The 17,368-nt window shown below is 49.5% G+C and overlaps 1 protein-coding gene across 1 annotated transcript in view; it reads right to left on the minus strand.

The window, feature by feature from the left end:
* The window catches only part of ESRP1 (epithelial splicing regulatory protein 1), a 60,901-nt gene extending 52,719 nt beyond the window's left edge, over positions 1-8,182 (minus strand). Inside the window, exons 1-3 of the mRNA XM_048841228.2 lie at positions 7,961-8,182; positions 7,386-7,514; positions 3,586-3,699 (exon numbers count right to left, since the gene is read on the minus strand). Coding sequence (XP_048697185.2) covers positions 3,586-3,699; positions 7,386-7,514; positions 7,961-8,092 — 375 coding nt within the window. The 5' untranslated portion in view covers positions 8,093-8,182. The remainder of the gene's footprint in view (positions 1-3,585; positions 3,700-7,385; positions 7,515-7,960) is intronic.
* Between the last annotated feature and the right edge of the window lie 9,186 nt (positions 8,183-17,368).

Here is a 17,368-nt window from a genome sequence, read left to right on the forward strand (position 1 = left end):
GGTGGCCTGGGAAGGGGAAGTCAGATTCCTGAAGCCTGTCACTGGTGCATTACTGATTATTGCTACTCCTTTTACTTCAGGCAAATTTTATTTTATTTTTTTTGTGTATGGAGAAATTTCACATTTGGGGGAAAGAGGAAGCTTTTTTTTTAAAAAAAAAATACATTGGGTTGATTAAAAAAGGCAGCTTTCTTAGAGGTTTGGAAAGTTTGAAGTCATCCTAGAGGAGACTGATTAGTAACAGGCAGAACAAAAGTAGGTTGTCACATGTACATGATAAAGACTATTGTGTGGATAACATCACCAATTACATATTTAAACTATAACACATGAGAGATTGAATAAGAGAATGGGGTGCAATGGCAGTGATGTTTTTTTAAAAAAACAATACAACTATCTGATAATAAAGGAGTAGCTTTTCTAAAGATGTATCTATGATGTTTGATTCATTCAAAATTCCAAGGTATTGTTTGCAAATCTGACAAAATTAACTCTGCTACAGTTTAACTGAAATCAAATGTATCTAGAGGATTGTGATTGCATGGATATGGTGTTTGGCAGAAGTACAGAAGTGAAGAGTCTGAGTTGTGGAGGACGATGGATATTTAGGAACTTCCTTGTAAGAAATATATATATATATATTTTTTAAATTTCATTGAAAGCTATTAAGTTTTGGAACAGGAAATGTCTTGAGTTAATTAGTATGGAATGGTGTCCACACGTAAAAGTCCTTATTTGTATCCGGCTGAAAAGTCAGTATTTCCTACAGCCATAAGCTTCCATGTCTAGTTCAGCTGTTCATGAGATAATGCTTCTTTTCCAAAAGTCAGCAAAACAAGATCCTTGCATCCACAATTTAGTGGCCAATTTGTGTCTTGGGGTATTGTGTTTTGGGATGAGAGGGTGTATGTGTGTGTGCAGGGGGGGAGGTGCTGTTGGAAGGATTTTAGACACTAAGAAGTTGGGGTTTGGCTTTGGAATATTGATAGGTATTATGTTAGTGATGCAAATTGCATCTATTTTCAGAAATTTTGCATTTAAGTGCAAGATCAGCACAGATGTTAGAATGTTATTTTCTTGTACCAACCCCACCAGCAGGGGAGGGCAGGAAGAGCCCCACACATCAATGATTTTTATTATCTATGGCAGTGGTTCCCAAACTTGTTCCACCGCTTGTGCGGTGAAAACCCCTGGCGGGCCGAGCCGGTTTGTTTACCTGCCACGTCCGCAGATTCGGCCGATCGCGGCTCCCAGTGGCCGTGGTTCGCTGCTCCAGGCCAATGGAGCTGCTTGAAGCGGCTGCCAGTAAGTCCCTCGGCCCACGCCGCTTCCAGCGGCTCCCATTGGCCTGGAGCAGCAAACTGCAGCCACTGGGAGCCGTGATCAGCCGAACCTGCGGAAGCGGCAGGTAAACGAACTGGTCTGGCCCGCCAGGGGCTTTCCCTGCACGTGCGGCGGAACAAGTTTGGGAACCCCTGCTCTATGTGTACTTGACTGCTACAGCCAGACAAAGTGTGTACTAGCCCACTGGGGCCCTAAGCAGGAATATTCTGTCCCTCCACCCCCCTCAAAATGCATAATAAAAAGTGAATAGTGGGCCCCCCTTGAGCTGCTCGGGGCCCTAAGCAATTGCTTAGTGTGCTTAAACCTAGCCCCAGCTCTACAGCCAGAGTAGCTGCATTTTTCTCTATTACAGAAGTTCCGAACTGCAGGTTCTTTTCTGCTACTCTGGCTCTCTTATTTTAAAATGTAAAAACTGAACTTTTATTTCATAAGTGTCATCCCACCCCCACAAATTCTTACGCAGATAGTCCAACTTTGGTATTTCCCAGTTGTGGTTTCATGACACTTCAGTCCCCCGTCCCCTCAACCTCTGTTCTTAATAATTTAGTGTAAACCTTACCTGCCTATGTCATAACAACCACTCAAAGTCAGGGCCTGGAAGTAGCTCATATTGGACACCCAAAACTGAGGCCCTCAAAAACAGCTAATGATTTTTCAAGTCTTGGTTTTAGTTTACACTTGGGGTTTAATCTCAACATTTTGTTATCCACAAGAAAACTACAGAATGTCACAGGCTTGTCTGTTTGGTTTAATCTATAATCAGCGCATAGCAGATTTCAAATTACCAGCTATTTGTATTGAAATAGCAACTGAAGACCCTAGCCAACACTGAATGTCTATTGTTCTAGACACTGCACAAATACATAGAAAAGAGGCAATCCCTCGTGCCGCCCTCCCCCCCCAAATCTTACAAACTAAGATGACAGAAAATCAACTTTCAAAGATTCTGGGTTTGTTTTTTTTCTTTTCTTTTTTTTTTTACTGTGTACTTAATCTAATTGCATGGAGGATGAACCGCATAAAATAGGTAAATTGTACAGCAGTTAGAGAAATAACTGTCATATGGAGAGAAAAGTAGAGTTATTAAAATATGGTTTATTTTTTCATGTTTAGAACACATCAGATAGTATGAAGTGATTCATAATACAGGAGCTTTCTCTGTTTGTTAAACTGACTTTTTTGGAGTGATAAATCGAAATAGTAGCAGTAAGTATTACATTAACAAATAATCTGATATCACAGTCTGATATTAGCAGTAAGATTTACTGTTTTACTAGCATCATGCTTTCAACCATTTAAAGAAACAAGATACAGAAAAGAATGAAATGCATGGTTCTAAAACCATCAGTGAAAACAAAAGACTGGAATAAATCTGTAGCATGATTCTTAAAACATTGTTCGCTCCTAATGGTATTGAAACACAGAACTGTGCAAGGACAACCATGTTATAACTGAGGTCCATCTACACCACTGCAATTCTACTGGCAATAGAGAAGTCAGATAGGGACTTGCAAGTCTACTAGTGATTGGTAATTTTGGAAATACATCAAATTATTCATCATCTGCCTCAAATTTTCTATAAAGACATGTTATCAGACCAGTGTTTGGTTCTTTACAAATACAGGCAAGTACTACTGTCCGAGTGCAAGCTGAATATTCGGTAAAGACTGAACGCTCATATTTAGATCTGTCAACTTTCAAAGTTTCAAAACAGCATGTACAACAATAATGTTAAAATTGTAAATTTTTCACAAGTCCTACAAATCAATTCCTGTATTAACCCATTATAGCAACCTACGGGTTTGTGTACATGAAAAATACCACTATAGGGTAGAGTGTGAATTTAAACTGCTGTAATTAAACCGATATAACTACCGATGTGGACATACTTATTCCAGTACAAGGGTCCTTTTTCTGTTTTAGCTTAAGCCACTTCCAAAGCTGCATAAACTAAACCAGAAAAAGGTCTTATTAAACTGACATAATAATGAAGAGTTGTACTGGTATAACCACAGCAGTTTAACTATATCATTTTAACTGGAAAGTTCTCCAGTGTAGACAAGCCCCAAGAGTCTAAAAAGCTTATTGATGGATGAGAGATTTTTCTGTTATGCATATGCTGAAATAGACTCTTATCGGGCATCATAAAGCAAAAAGAAGCTGATCAATTCTACATTAAAACCCAACCACCACCACAGTAGATCAGTCTTAAGGAATGTCTGATGCGTGCAGCCACCTTACCTTTTTGGAAGCTTCAGGATGCAGAAGCTGTCTGACGTGCAGCTGTCCATCAGTGCAGAGACAGAAGGAAGTACCTACACCAATATTCAGTTCATTGCTCACAGACTGGTTAAACTGAAAGTTGAAAAAAAATAGACATAGTACACATTTATGAACTGCTACACTTTGTTATGAAAGGTTCAGTGTAATTTTCAGATCATTACAACTTGTTGAACATGAAAAGGGAAATATTCAGTTCTATATAAGGCTCTTAATAAGACCCAGGGCACATTCCCATGCTTTATTTAGGTGCCTAAATACTTTGGGCTAATAGTCAAAGCTGCTGAGCCATCATAAATCCTATTAGAGTTAACGGGGTTTACACATGCCCAACACTCTTGAGAGTCATCCCAGAGCATTTAGGTGCCTCAACAGGGCATCACAAGCCTAGCTTTAAGCATCCTAGTTTGAAAATTTCCACTAAACTCTTTAGACTGAAGCTCCTGGCAGCTGCCGAGAGTTGGGGGAAGTTAATGAGCTGCAGCTCTTCACTGTACGGTGAGCAACATTGCAGCAATGAGTTATGGGACCTCCTGGTTATTAGGAAAGAGGAGAGAGCAACCCTGTGCTTTGTCGTGCTGGAGCCTGTCTCTACCCTGGCTCACATGCAGAGAAGAAATAAAGTTTCAGTAAGTTTAATAAAGAAATTCAAGGAGAGAACTAAAACCCAAACACCTTCAATGAAAGGGCCCTGAGAGAGCAATGGCTGGGTCATTCTGAACTTAACCTTCTGCTACCATAATCTGAAAGGGGAGGAGAATACAGCAGGTTCAGGGAATCCCAGGAGGCCCCTAGAGGTGCTGGTCTCTCCCAATGTGCTCAGCCGCCGCTGGCCTTGCTAGGGCCACCCTGCGCCCCAGCCCATCTCCTCTTTGCACGTTTGTCTTCCCATCTAGACCATCTGCAACAGACCCATAGAGAGAGAAGCCCTCCCTATCCCCCCAGAAAGAGAGGTTCAAGTATCCCACCCTAGGGTGACTAGACGTCCCAATAAAATCAGGACGCCACTTGTCCCGATATTTGGCGTAGGGCTGGACTGATCAACCTAGCTGGCAGGCTCCCTACCTGGCTCCAGGAAGCGACCGGCGGGACCCGTAGGCCCCTAGGTGGAGGGGTGGCCGGGGTGGGGTATCTCTCTGCATGCTGCGCCCACCATAAGCACCAGCTCCGCAACTCCCATTGGCCAGGAACTGTGGCCAAGGGGAGCTGCAGGGATGGAGTCTGGGGGAGGGGGGCAGAGCACACTGGCCGCCCCTGACCCTAGGAGCCAGAGGGACTTGTAGGCTGCTTTCCGGGAGTCGCCTGAGGTAAACGCTGCCCGGACCCCTTCCCCCTGACCCAGCCCTCAGGTGAGGAGGCGAGCGGCTGGGGGTTGGCCAGAGGTAATGTGGCATACATTGCATGGCCAGACGCATATTGGTCCACCTGACTCTGTACTGCCAACATGACCCTTCCCGATGGGGAAGAGTCCATGCCACACCACTCACCAGCCCTGCTCGGAGGTGAGGTGTCTGTTTGCTGGGCTGAGCCAGCAGCATGGCCAGGGCCGGTCCTAGGGCAGGGAATCACTCCAGTCCCTTGGGTAAGGTTGCCAGGTGTCTTGTTTTCGACCAGAAGGTCTGGTTGAAAAGTGACCCTAGCGGCTCCGGTCAGCACTGCTGACCGGGCCGTTAAAAGTCCAGTCTGGTGCTGCAGGGCTAAGGCAGACTAGTCCCTATCTGTCCTGGTACTGTGCTGTGCCCCAGTGACCAGCAGATCTGGCTCCTAGGTGTGGGGGTCCCCCACAGGGCTCCACACTGTCCCCGTCCTGAGCACTGGTGCCGCACTCCCATTGGCCAGGAACCATAGCCAATGGGGGCTGTGCCTGCGGGTGAGAGCAGGGTGCAGAGCCTCTTGGTCCCCTTGCCTAGTAGCCGGACCTGCTGGCCGATTCCGGGGCACAGTGTGGAGCCAGAACAGGCAGGGACCCTGCCTTAGCCCCACTGCGCCGCTGACCGGGAGCCGCCCAAGGTAAGCCCACACTCCAACCCCGAGTCCTAACTCCCTGCCCCATCCCTGAGCCCCCCCAAACCCAGAGAAGCCTCCTGCACCCCAAACCCCTCATCCCCAGCCTAACCCCAGAGCCTGCACCCCCCCGCCCAGAGCCCATACCACCTGCCTCAGGGCAGCCCCCTCCCACACCCTGAACCTCTCATCCACGGCACCATCCCAGAGCCTGCACCCCCAGCCAGAGCCCTCACCCCCTCCCCAACCCCTGCTCCAGCCCTGATCCCCCTCCCGCCTGCCGAACCCCTCAATCCCAGCCCGGGGCCCCCTCCTGCACCCTGAACCGTTCATCCCCAGCCCCACTCCAAAGCCTGCACCCCCTCCCACACCCCAACTCCCTGCCCTAGCCCAGAACCCCCTCCTGCACCTTGAACCCCTTATTCATGGCCCCATCCCGGAGCCCACACCCCAGTTAGAGCCCTCACCTCCTCCCACACCACAACCCCTTGCCCCAGCCCAGTGAAAGTGAGTTTGTGTGTGTGTGTGTGTGTGTGTGTGGGGGGGGGGGGGGGGGGGTGGGTGGGTGGGGGAAGAGTGAGCCACTGAGGGAGGGGGAATATAGTAAATGGGGGGTGGGGCCTCAGGGAAGAGGCAGGGCTAGAATGTTCAGTTTTGTGGGATTAGAAAAATGGCAACCCTACCCTTGGGAGCCTGCTAGGCCAGAGCCTGTCTCCGCCCCGGACAGGCTCCCTCAGGACCCAGTTGCCTGGAAGGGCCCAACCAAGCCCCCCACACTGGTGGAGACTGGCCCCACTTCTGCACAGGTCCCTTGCAGTTTGGCTCTGGGGAGGCAGGTTGGGCCCTGCAGATGGTGGGCATCGGAGACCTTCCGGAGCTGGAGCTACACTGGAGGGTGGCCACGGCAGGGGGCAGAGAGGAACCAAACAAAACCACCACTCACTGCATGCCATGCAGGAGGCAGGCTGTTCTGTATGGGTCCGGATTCACCACCTCTCTGGAGGTATACACAGCGACCACCACACCTGATTGCCTCACACACACGCACACACTCTCCCTAACATGCTGGGAAGGATGGACAGCTCCTGGAGGGAGCCCCAGCCCGCTCCACTGGCCTCACAACGACACCAGCCTATGTCCAAAGGAAGAAATAGATTGAAGAGGAATAAAGGGGGTGGGGTGGGAAGAGAGCTCCAAGAGGGGACCCTGTGAAAAGCAGAGAGCCCCTGAACCAGGGCAGGGATGCCCAGGGCCCCAGCAAGGGGGAAATGGAGCCCAGGAAGGGGGGAGTCCTGTGGGGAGGCCACTGGAGTCCATAAATGAAGAGGTCTGGAGACTGTGAAAACAGGGGGCCCATAGGGAGCACTGCACAGGAGGGACAGAGCCCATGGAGGTGGGGGGAACTGGAGCCCATGAAGCAGGGGTGGACCCCATGGGGGGCAGGGGCTGGAGCCAGGGCAGTGCACTCCTGCCCCACAGCTTGGGACAGGGGCTAGAGCTGGGCGCTGTGCCCCCCCTCCCATGGCTCTGGTGGAGGCTGTGGGCCTGCCCCCGCCCCCCATGTGTCCTGATATTTTACTCTTGCAATCTGGTCAACCGATCCCACCCGCTCCCCCCAAGGAGTTTGTCTGTCCCGGGGGAGCGGGGATCCGGCGGGCTATTCGCACACCCCCTGCAGTCGGAAGTGTCTCTCTGGGAGGCTCGACTCCCTGGAGAGAGGAGCGAAAAGCCCCATGGAAAGCAGAGGTGGAGTTCACCTGTTGCAGGGCTTGTTCCAGCTGCGGGGCTCGCGCCAGGCTCTCCACCTCCAGCTTCGTTGTTTCTTTGCATTCCTCCGTCAGGTCCAAGTGCTCCGGTCTGACCAGCACTTCATGCAGGCTCCCCGCCTCCGGAGGGAGAAAGAAGTCAGCGCTCTCTGCTCCCGCCTTGGCGCCCAGGAAGCCCAGCCAGCGCCCAGGGAGAAACCCCCTGCAGGACTCGTGGAAAGCCGGGCTTTGCATCCCACCTACCCCGCCTAGCGCCCCTTGGCGTGTAGGGCGGCTGCCCCGCGAGCTGGAGGCCCGGGGGAAAAGCCTGCGTGGGCCGGCGCGCCATAGGGCTTGGTGGACGCTGTTTGATTGAACACAGCCCCTGTCACAGGGGGGTGGTCTGGGCTGTTGCCTAACTCCGTCTGCTCTCCTAGCCCGCTCGGCGCCTTCTCATCGCTGGCAAACACCAGCCCCAACTTGGCAGCTGGTTAAATCCCCGCGCAGGGAGCCCCCAGCCGCACGCGCAGGGGCAATCCCTGCCAGCAGCCTCCCCTCCCTCTTTGGGGGCCTGCTCCGAGAAATACCTTCTTGCGGGCCAGATCCACCACTTTCCACAGCAGCTGGACCAGCTCTTTCTCATCGGATCCCAGCTTAGCCCCCTGCGCACCTGCAGTCGTCCCGAACAAGATCACCAGGTAGTCAAGAGACGCAGTCATGATGATCGCCGGGGGAGGGCAAGAAACTAGATTCCTGCCCCAATTTTACCGAGAAGACCCTGCCACACACACACACCACCCCTGGAGCGTAAAGGAAGAAACCCGCCCCCCCCCCCCAGCACACACCTGCAGCCACTTAGCTCTCCCCCACCCACCACCACTACCCGGAGACCTGCTCAGGAGGGGAGGCGCGCGCAGCGTCCCCCTTTTGTAGCTGACTGCTTGGGAACCTATTCAAAGACAAACGAGGGCTGCGCCCCTAGGAGGCACGCAATGGCTGCGAGCGTCTCTATTTTGGGATGTGGCTCTACCTGCTCACCCTCCCTCCCCACGTGGTGCAGGTAAGAGACACCTGACTGAACCCGCCCATTGGCTCCTTCAAACAAGGACGTGGCAGCAGGAGGGGAGGAGACAACGGCCAGGGGTAGGTAGTAGCCGCAGCAGCGGGAGGTGATGGCAGGGGTAGCAATTAGCAGAGTGGGAGGAAGCAACAGCAAAAGGGTGAAACGGCAGGAGCAGGAGGGGGGGGATAAAGAGGCGGGAATACCAAACCGGGGTTGAGGGGGCAGCGGCAGGAAGGATGAAAAGCAGAGGGGGCCCAGGAGAAGGAGGAGGCGATGGAAGGAGTAGCAAAAACTGGGGGATACGAGGGTGAGAGGCAGTAGGAGACAGGGGAGCCAATAGCTCGGAGAAGAGGCAGCCGCAGCCCGAAGGTTATGGGGCAGGAGGGGAAGGCACTTCCTAGCGAATGACACAGTTGCCTCTATGAGATCAACACGTGCGTCTCCTAGTGCCCAAAGGAGAAAAGGAGTACTTGTGGCACCTTAGAGACTAACAAATTGATTTGAGCATAAGCTTTCGTGAGCTTTTATTTTCCACTGAATGCATCCGAGGAAGTGAGCTGTAGCTCACGAAAGCTTATGCTCAAATCAATTTGTTAGTCTCTAAGGTGCCACAAGTACTCCTTTTCTTTTTGCGAATACAGACTAACACGGCTGTTATTCTGAAACCTGCGCAAAGGAGGGAGCTCAGCTGAGACCTGGCTGCCTCCAGCCCCTCGCTCGCCCTGCAGCGTCATTGCAACGGCCCTTTCCCCTCCCTGCGGGTGATGTGTAAAACCAAAGAAGGGTGAACAGCGATGACGCCGCTTGGTGATCACAAGAGTCCCAATGCCGCTCTCCCCTGGGTCTCTGCGAGAGGAGAAGGGAGGGTGTCCTGATTTGTCCTGCAGGGGGAGGGTCAGGGGACATCACGCTCGCCCGCCCACCCCACTGGAGGGAGAAGAAACTCCAGCGCGCGGCAAATCCACGGGACAGGGAAACCGGCTCTGCCGAAGCTTTGAAGTTCAAAGTTGGAACTGGGGAGGTAGATGGGTCAGAGAAGGGAAGGTGGATTGTGGGGGCGGGGGATGGGGTGCCAGGCTCCTAGGGGAGAGGAAGGAGATGATGAAGAGCCGGCAGGTGAGGTGAGTACAAGGAAAGCCGATCATGTGCAGCAGACGGGTGCCCCAGAGAGATATGCGTGTGGGGCTGGCAGCGGAAGGGAGGCGAATGGGTGGAGAGCTGCTGCTGGGTGTGGGAAGGGAGCTCTCATCGGGCCTTGCTGGAACTTGTTCTGTGCAGAAGCAGCAGCGCGCCCTGCCTGCCCACGTTAGGAAGCGGGTGATAGGCAGTTTCCCACTAACTCCCTTTTCAGGATCAGAGGGATCCTAGCAGCAAATTCAAGGCAGTGAGCCCAGACCAGGCCCCCCTCATTCACTCTCTCAGCACCTCCCGATCCCTTTAACCACGTTTTATTCAAGGGTAAGAAGCAGGCAACAATACTGCTGAGAAGGCATCCATCAAATCAGCACTGCGGCGCCCCTGGCAGCATTGCAGCCTGTGGTTCGGGCAGAGACCTGCATCGCTGTGCTGTGACTTCTGTGGCGCGTCTGGCGTCTGTGCTAGGGTTGCCAACTTTCTAATTGCATAAAACCAAACACCCCTCCTGCCCCTTCGGGTGAGGGAGAGGGCTCCAGGCTGGGATAGGGGGTTGGGTGTGTGTGTGTGGGGGGGTGAGGACTCCAGCTGGGGGTGCAGGCTCTGGGGTGGGGCTGAGTGTGTGGGAGGGGTTGGGGTGTGGACTCTGGAGTGGAGCCAGGGATGAGGTGTTTGGGATGAAGGAAGGGACTCCAGGTTAGGGCAGGGCTGTGTGGCGAGGGTGAGGACTCCGTCTGGGGATGCAGGCTCTGGGATGGGATGAGGGGTTTGGGGTGCAGGAGGAGGCTCTGGGCTGGGGTTTAGGGGTTTGGAGTGTGGGAGGGGGTGTGGTCTCTGGCTGGGGGTGTGGACTCTGGGGTGGGGCTGAAGATGAGAGGTTTGGGGTGAAGGAAGGATATGAGTCCACAGTGTGCCCTTGTTGCCAAGAAGGCTAACGGCATTTTGGGCTGTATAAGTAGGGGCATTGCCAGCAGATCGAGGGACATGATCAATCCCCTCTATTAGACATTGGTGAGGCCTCACCTGGAGTACTGTGTCCAGTATTGGGCCCCACACAACAAAAAGGATGTAGAAAAATTGGAAAGAGTCCAGAAGAGGGCAACAAAAATGATTAGGGGACTGGAACACTTGATTTATGAGGAGAGGCTGAGGGAATTGGGATTGTTTAGTCTGCAGAAGAATGAGGGGGGATTTGATAGCTGCTTTCAACTACCTGAAAGGGGGTTCCAAAGAGGATGGATCTAGACAATTCTCAGTGGTACCAAATGACAGAACGAGGAGTAATGGTCTCAAGTTGCAGTGGGGAGGTTTAGGTTGGATATTAGGAAAAACTTTTTCACTAGGAGGGTGGTGAAGCACTGGAATGTGTTACCTAGGGAGATGGTGGAATCTCCTTCCTTAGAGATTTTTAAGGTCAGGCTTGACAAAGCCCTGGCTGGGATGATTTAGTTAGGGATTGGTCCTGCTTTGAGCAGGGGGTTGGACTAGGTGACCTCCTGAGGTCCCTTCCAACCCTGATATTCTATGAAGGGGCTCCAGGCTGGGCAGGGGGTGGGGAGTGTGGGAGGGAGTGTGGGCTGTGGGGTAGAGCCGGGATGAGGGCTTTGGGGTGCAGGTGGTGGCTGAGGCAGGGGTGTTGGGGGTGTGTGTAGGCTCCGGGAGGGAGTTTGGGTGCAGGAGGGGACTCCAGGTCAGGACAGGGGGTTCAGGTGTGGGATCCCGGTGGTGGTTTCCGTGGACACCAGGTCCCTGCAGCCCCTAGACGCATGCGTGGCCAGGGAGGGTCCGCGCACTGCCCTCACGCCCGCAGGTGGTGCCCCTGCAGCTCCAACTGGTCGGACACCTGGCAACTCTAACTGCTGCCCCCTCAAACAAGACTACGTTTCATAAAGTGGTTCCAGACCGTCAATCAAATCCCTACGGGAGACCCAGCTGCCTTCCCACACAGACATGTGTGCTGGGCACACTGAGGAGATGCGACTACTGTGAAAGGCCATTTATGAGAAAACTCACTTCCAAATTTTTCGTAATTAGCCATAGCAGATACTTATTTGTCCTTTTTGGGCAATGTTCATCCAAGGATCTGAAAGGTCTTTACAGTTATTCATTAATTAAATCTTCCTTCCCCATATACACACACAGAGGTTTTTTAAAGAGATCTGCAGAACATTTTAATCAGCACTGAAATGCAGCCATGTTTTTTTTCAAATTGCAGTTGTTACACAACAATATTACCCAACAGTTTGGGACAGGAAGTGAAAAATATCCAAATGGAACTAATGGCTGTAGGCAGCTAGTGCCTTTCATACAAGTATCTCTAATCACTTAGGTATTATTATACCCATTTTAAAAATATGTAATTTGAGATACCAAGAGATAAAGTTGGAAATTTACACACAGCAGTTCCAATGGGCTAAGTCTCAAGCTCTCTGCATATTTGCTCCCTTATTTTCAGGTGCTCAGGTATCAAAAGGGGATAGGGCATGGACAGAGAATGGCTTGTCTGAGGAGCCATGTCCTCAAGTTTGATTCTCATTGTACTAATAAGGCGCTAGACTTCAAGGTCTCCTTCCTTGGTAGCCTGATCCAAAGCCTTCTGAAGTCAATGGGGGCCTTTTCACTGACTTCAAGGGCTCTTAGGCCCAGTCTACACCTTAACCATAGGTTGACCTAACTACCTTGCTCAGTGGTGTGAAAAATTCAAACCCAAGAGAGATGTGAGTAGGCTGACCTAGGCTCCATTAAAACAAAGCTAGGTGGATGGAAGAATTCAACCTAGCTAAAGCCTCTAGAGAGGGTGGATTTCCTTGAGTGATGGATAACCCCCTTTCATCACTGTAGCAATTGCCTACACAGCTGTGCCACTGCAGCACTTGTAGTATAGACATCCACAAAGGGACATAGGCATTGCAATGCCTGACTTTTTGGTGCCTAGAAAATAATTGAAACAACAATGGGATCTGCAAACCCAGTGTTAGACACATCTAGGCTCCCTATACAATGCATGGGGAAAGACAGACACCTAAGAATGGGACCAACAAAAGCTGGCATGCTGGGCAGGAAGCCACCTAAGCTCGCCAGTGGGAGATGCAGACCACAGGGATGTATCTTAAATCCTGCCCCTCAAGAGTTAGGAACATAAATCTGGGCTGTAGAGGGAGGCACATATCTCTGCTTGTGATCCACAGCCAGAAGCCCCTCTCCTGGAGTCAGGAGGCTTAGGTGTCCAAGTTATTTCTTGCAAGAAATGCTGGATGAGGAGGAGATGATGGTGGTGTCTCCCTCTCTTAATACTTTTAGCCCACTGGTTAGAAGGCTCATCCCAGATGTGGAAAACCTGATCCAATTCTGTGCCCTCTGCCTGAAGGTGGAGAAAAGTTTTAAACAGCAGTTTCCCATCTCGCAAGATAGTGCCCTAACCACTGGGCAACATAGTCATTTTCACCTCATGATTAAAAACAGCAATACTGGGTCAGATCAGTCTGCCCCAGTTTCCTGACTTTTGACAGTAGCCAATACCATAGGCTTCAGAGGGAATGAACAAAACAGGAAAATTGAGTGATTCATCCATTTTCTGTAGTCCAGTCCCAGCATCTGGCAGTCAGAGGCTTAGCCATCTTGGTTAACAGCCATTGATAGACCTATTCTCCATGAATTTACCTAATTCTTTTTTGAAGCTAGTTATACTTCTGGTGCTCAGAACATCCTCTTGTAATGAGTTCCACAGGCTGACTGTGCATTGTGTGAAGAAGTACTTCCTTATGTTTGTTTTAAACCTGATGCCTATTAATTTCAGAAGCGACCTCTGCTTCCTCTGTTACGTGAAGGGGCTAAAAACATTTCCTTATTCACTTTCTCTACAACATTCATGATTTTATAGACCTCTATCATATCCCCCCTCATCTCTTTTCCAAACTGAACAGTCCCAGTCTTTTTAATCTCTCCTCATATGGAAGCTGTTCCATACACCTAATCATTTCTGTCACCATTCTCTGTACCGTTTCAAATTCTAATATATATTTTTTGTAGGGCTGTCAATTAATCACAGTTAATTCATGCGATTAATTCAAAAAAAATTATCGCAATTAATCGCAGTTTTAACTGCACTGTTAAACAAGAGAATACCAATTGAAATTTATGAAATATATTGGAGGTTTTTCTACATTTTCATATATATCTTGTAGTCTGTGTTGTAACTGAAATCAAAGTATATATTTTGATTACAAATATTTGCACTGTAAAAATGATAGAGAAGAAATAGTATTTTTCAATTTACCTCATACAAGTACTGTAGTGCAATCTTTTTTCCTGAAAGTGCAACTTACAAAAGTAGATTTTTTTTTGTTACATAACTCCACTCAAAAACAAAATAATGTAAAACTTCAGAGCCTACAAGTCCACTCAGTCCTACTTCTTGTTCAGCCAATTGCTCAAACAAGTTTGTTTACATTTACAGGAGGTAATGCTGTCCTCTTCTTATTTACAATGTCACCAGAAAGTGAGAACAGGCATTGCATGGCACTTTTGTAGCCAGCACTCCAAGGTATTTACGTGCCAGATATGCTAAACAATCTTATGTCCCTTCACGCTTCAGCCACCATTCCAGAGGACATATATTTCAGTTCCTTCAGAACTCTTGGGTGAAAACCACCTTGTCCTGGTGACTCTTTAATTTATCAATTTGTTCTAAAACCTCCTTTATTGACACCTTGGTCTAGGACAATGCCTCAGATTTGTCACCTAAGAAATTACTCAGATGTGGGAATCTCCCTTCCATGGTATGCAGTGAAGAGTAAAAAATTCATTCAGCTTCTCCACAATGGCCTTGTCTTCCTTGAATTTTCCTTCAGCACTTTGTTTGGCAGGCTTCCTGCTTCTGATCTACTTAAAAAAATGTGTTTTTATTTTTGTGTCTTTTGCTAGTTGTTCTTCACATTCTTCTTTGACCTGCCTAATTGTACATTTACACTTGACTTGCCAGAGCTTATGCTCCTTTCTATTTTCCTCAGTAGGATTTGACTTCCAGTTTTAAAAGGATTCCTTTTTGCTTTTAACCATCTCATGTACTCTGTTGTTTAGCCATGGTGGCATACTTTTTAGTCCTCTTGCTTTTTTTTATTTGGGGTATATATGAGCCTCTATTATAGTGTTTTTAAAAAGTTTCCATGCAGCTTGCAGGCATTTCACTGTTGTGACTGTTCCATTTAATTTCTGTTTAATTAGTTTCCTCATTTTTGTATAGTTCTCCTTTTTGAAGTTAAATGCTACTGTGGTGGGTTTATTTGGTATTTCCCCCTCATTCGCACAAGGATGTTAAATTATATACATTACAGTTGTTATCACTGAGTGGTTCAGCTATATTCACCTCTTGGACCAGATCCTGTGCGACACTTGAGGACTAAATCAAGAATTGCTTCTCCCCTTGTGGGAGATTAGCTGCTCCAAAAAGCAGTCATTAATGGTGTATTTAAACTTTATCTCTGCATCCTGTCTTGAGGTGACATGTACCCAGTCAATATGGGAATAGCTGAAATCCCTCATTGTTACTTAGTTTTCTATTTTCATAATCACCATCATCATCTTGTTCAGGTGGTCGGTAGTATATCCCTACTGCTACACTCTTCAAATTCAAGCATTCAATTTCTGTCCATAGAGATTGTATGGTATAGTTCGATTAATTTAAGATTTTTACTATATTTGACATTGCTTTCTTTCACACATGGTGCCATTCCCCCCACCAGCGTGACCGAGTCTGTCATTCCTATGTATTTTGTACCCTGCTATTACCATGTCCCATTGATTATCATTGCTCCACCAAATTTCTGTGATGCTTATTATATCAATATCCTCATTTAATGTCAGGCACTCAAGTTCATCCATCTCAGTATTTAGACGTCTAGCATTTGTATGCAAGCAGTTATAAAATTTGTCACTTTTTAGCTATCTGCCTTTATGTGACGTAATTGAATGGGACTCTTTTTCATTTGACTGTTTCTCTTCAGCTCTTACCTGTACTTTAACTTGTCCTCACTGCTTTTCTAGGATATAGAAAATTCCTGTTAATAAATCCTCCTCTAAGGGATGTCTCTGTCTGAATCGTGTGCTCATGGGCAGCAGGTGGAGTCCCCCTTCAGGGAGGCTAGCCTTGGCTCTGCCCCTCCCTTGTCCGTAGGAGCCCTGAGCCGGTTGGAGCCCCGAGACCCTCTTTCGTCCCTACAGTCAGAGCCCCACCCTGCCCCCCAGGGGCTGGAGGAGCCCCGAGCCAGCCGAAGCCTTCTCCCCCCCATGGCCAGAACCTCAAGACCCCCCCTCAGCCGGAGGGCCCCCCCACCTGCCTGGAGGAGCCCCCAACTGGTCAAAGCCCCGAGCCCCCCTGCCCAGAGTCCTGGGCCAGTTGCTGCCGCGCTTCCCCTCCCTTCCCCAGACCTCAAGCCACCTGGAGAAAAGTGTGCATCCCTCAAAGCTCCTCTGGAAGAAGCTTTGCTATGCCCCAGCAGGTTCCCGGGTGGCTGAGGAGGCTGTATGTGCTACTCACCTTCTTTCCGGGTTCATCAGTAATCTCCCTGGAGTCCAGGGTGATTACTGATGAACTCAGGAAGCTGAATAGCACATACTGCCTCCTCAGCTGCTCCGGAACCTGCATGGGGCATAATAAATCAAAAACTTCACCCCAAACCCAGCAACCGGGGCTCTGGCAGCAGTGCCAAGGGAGGCTCAGCCTCCAGCCTATTATACCCATTGCCCATGTGTGCTTCTCTGCACTTATTATCTTTCCCCCAGTGCTTAGTTTCAAAACTCCTCTACCTTTTTAATTGTACATGCCAGCAATCTGGTTCCATTTTGGTTTAGGTAGAGCCTATCCTTCTTTTGTGTGCTCCTCCTTTCCCAAAAGATTCCCCAGTTCCTAATAAGTCTAAATCCCTCCTCCAAACACCATAGTCTCATCCACGCATGGAAACCCTGCAGTTCTGCCTGTCTACACTGGCCCTAGCATCCATTCAGAGGATGCTTCTATAGAGGTCCTGGACTTTAATCTCTTACCTAGCAGCCTGAATTTGACCTTCAGGACCTCCCTCCTGCCTTTCCCTATGTTATTGATACCTACATGTACCCATGACCTCCAACTCTTTCCCATCACTGCCCATAAGTCTGTCTAGATATCTTGAGGTAGCCACAACCTATGCATCCAGCAGGTAAATCACAATGTGGTTCTCACAGTCATCACAAACTCCACTGAATGCATCCAATGAAGTGAGCTGTAGCTCACGAAAGCTTATGGTCAAATAAATTGGTTAGTCTCTAAGGTGCCGCTAGTCCTCCTTTTCTTTTTTCAAATATCTGTATTTCTAATAATCAAGTCCCACACTACTATTACCTGTCTCTTAATAACAGGAGTCCCCCTCCCCCAGAGAGGTTTCCTAGTGCCAGACGATACCATGACAACATCTGGAAGGAGAATCCTAACTATGGGATCATTCCCCTCTGCTCCTGTTCAATGGCCTCCCTCACCTTAAATGAACCCCCCTATGAAATTCTATGGTGATGAACACAATATAAATACAGCGGATGGACCCCCGCCCGCTACGTGGCACGAACGAAACCAGCACATTTTCCCCGCCACTACAGGTTTGCCCAGCGTGAGGGAGCCTGGGGCTCGCCGCTCGAGGCGTTGCTTTCCCCCACCACCTGCTGCCGCGCCCCCATCTACACTAAACAGTGACTCAGGGCCGTCCTATGCCTTTGGGGGGGGGTCGGGCTATGTGGGGCCCCAGGCCACCCCCTGTGGTCTGGGAGGCAG

Source organism: Caretta caretta, chromosome 2 (genome assembly GCF_965140235.1).
Source record: "Caretta caretta isolate rCarCar2 chromosome 2, rCarCar1.hap1, whole genome shotgun sequence".
NCBI lineage: Eukaryota > Metazoa > Chordata > Testudines > Cheloniidae > Caretta > Caretta caretta.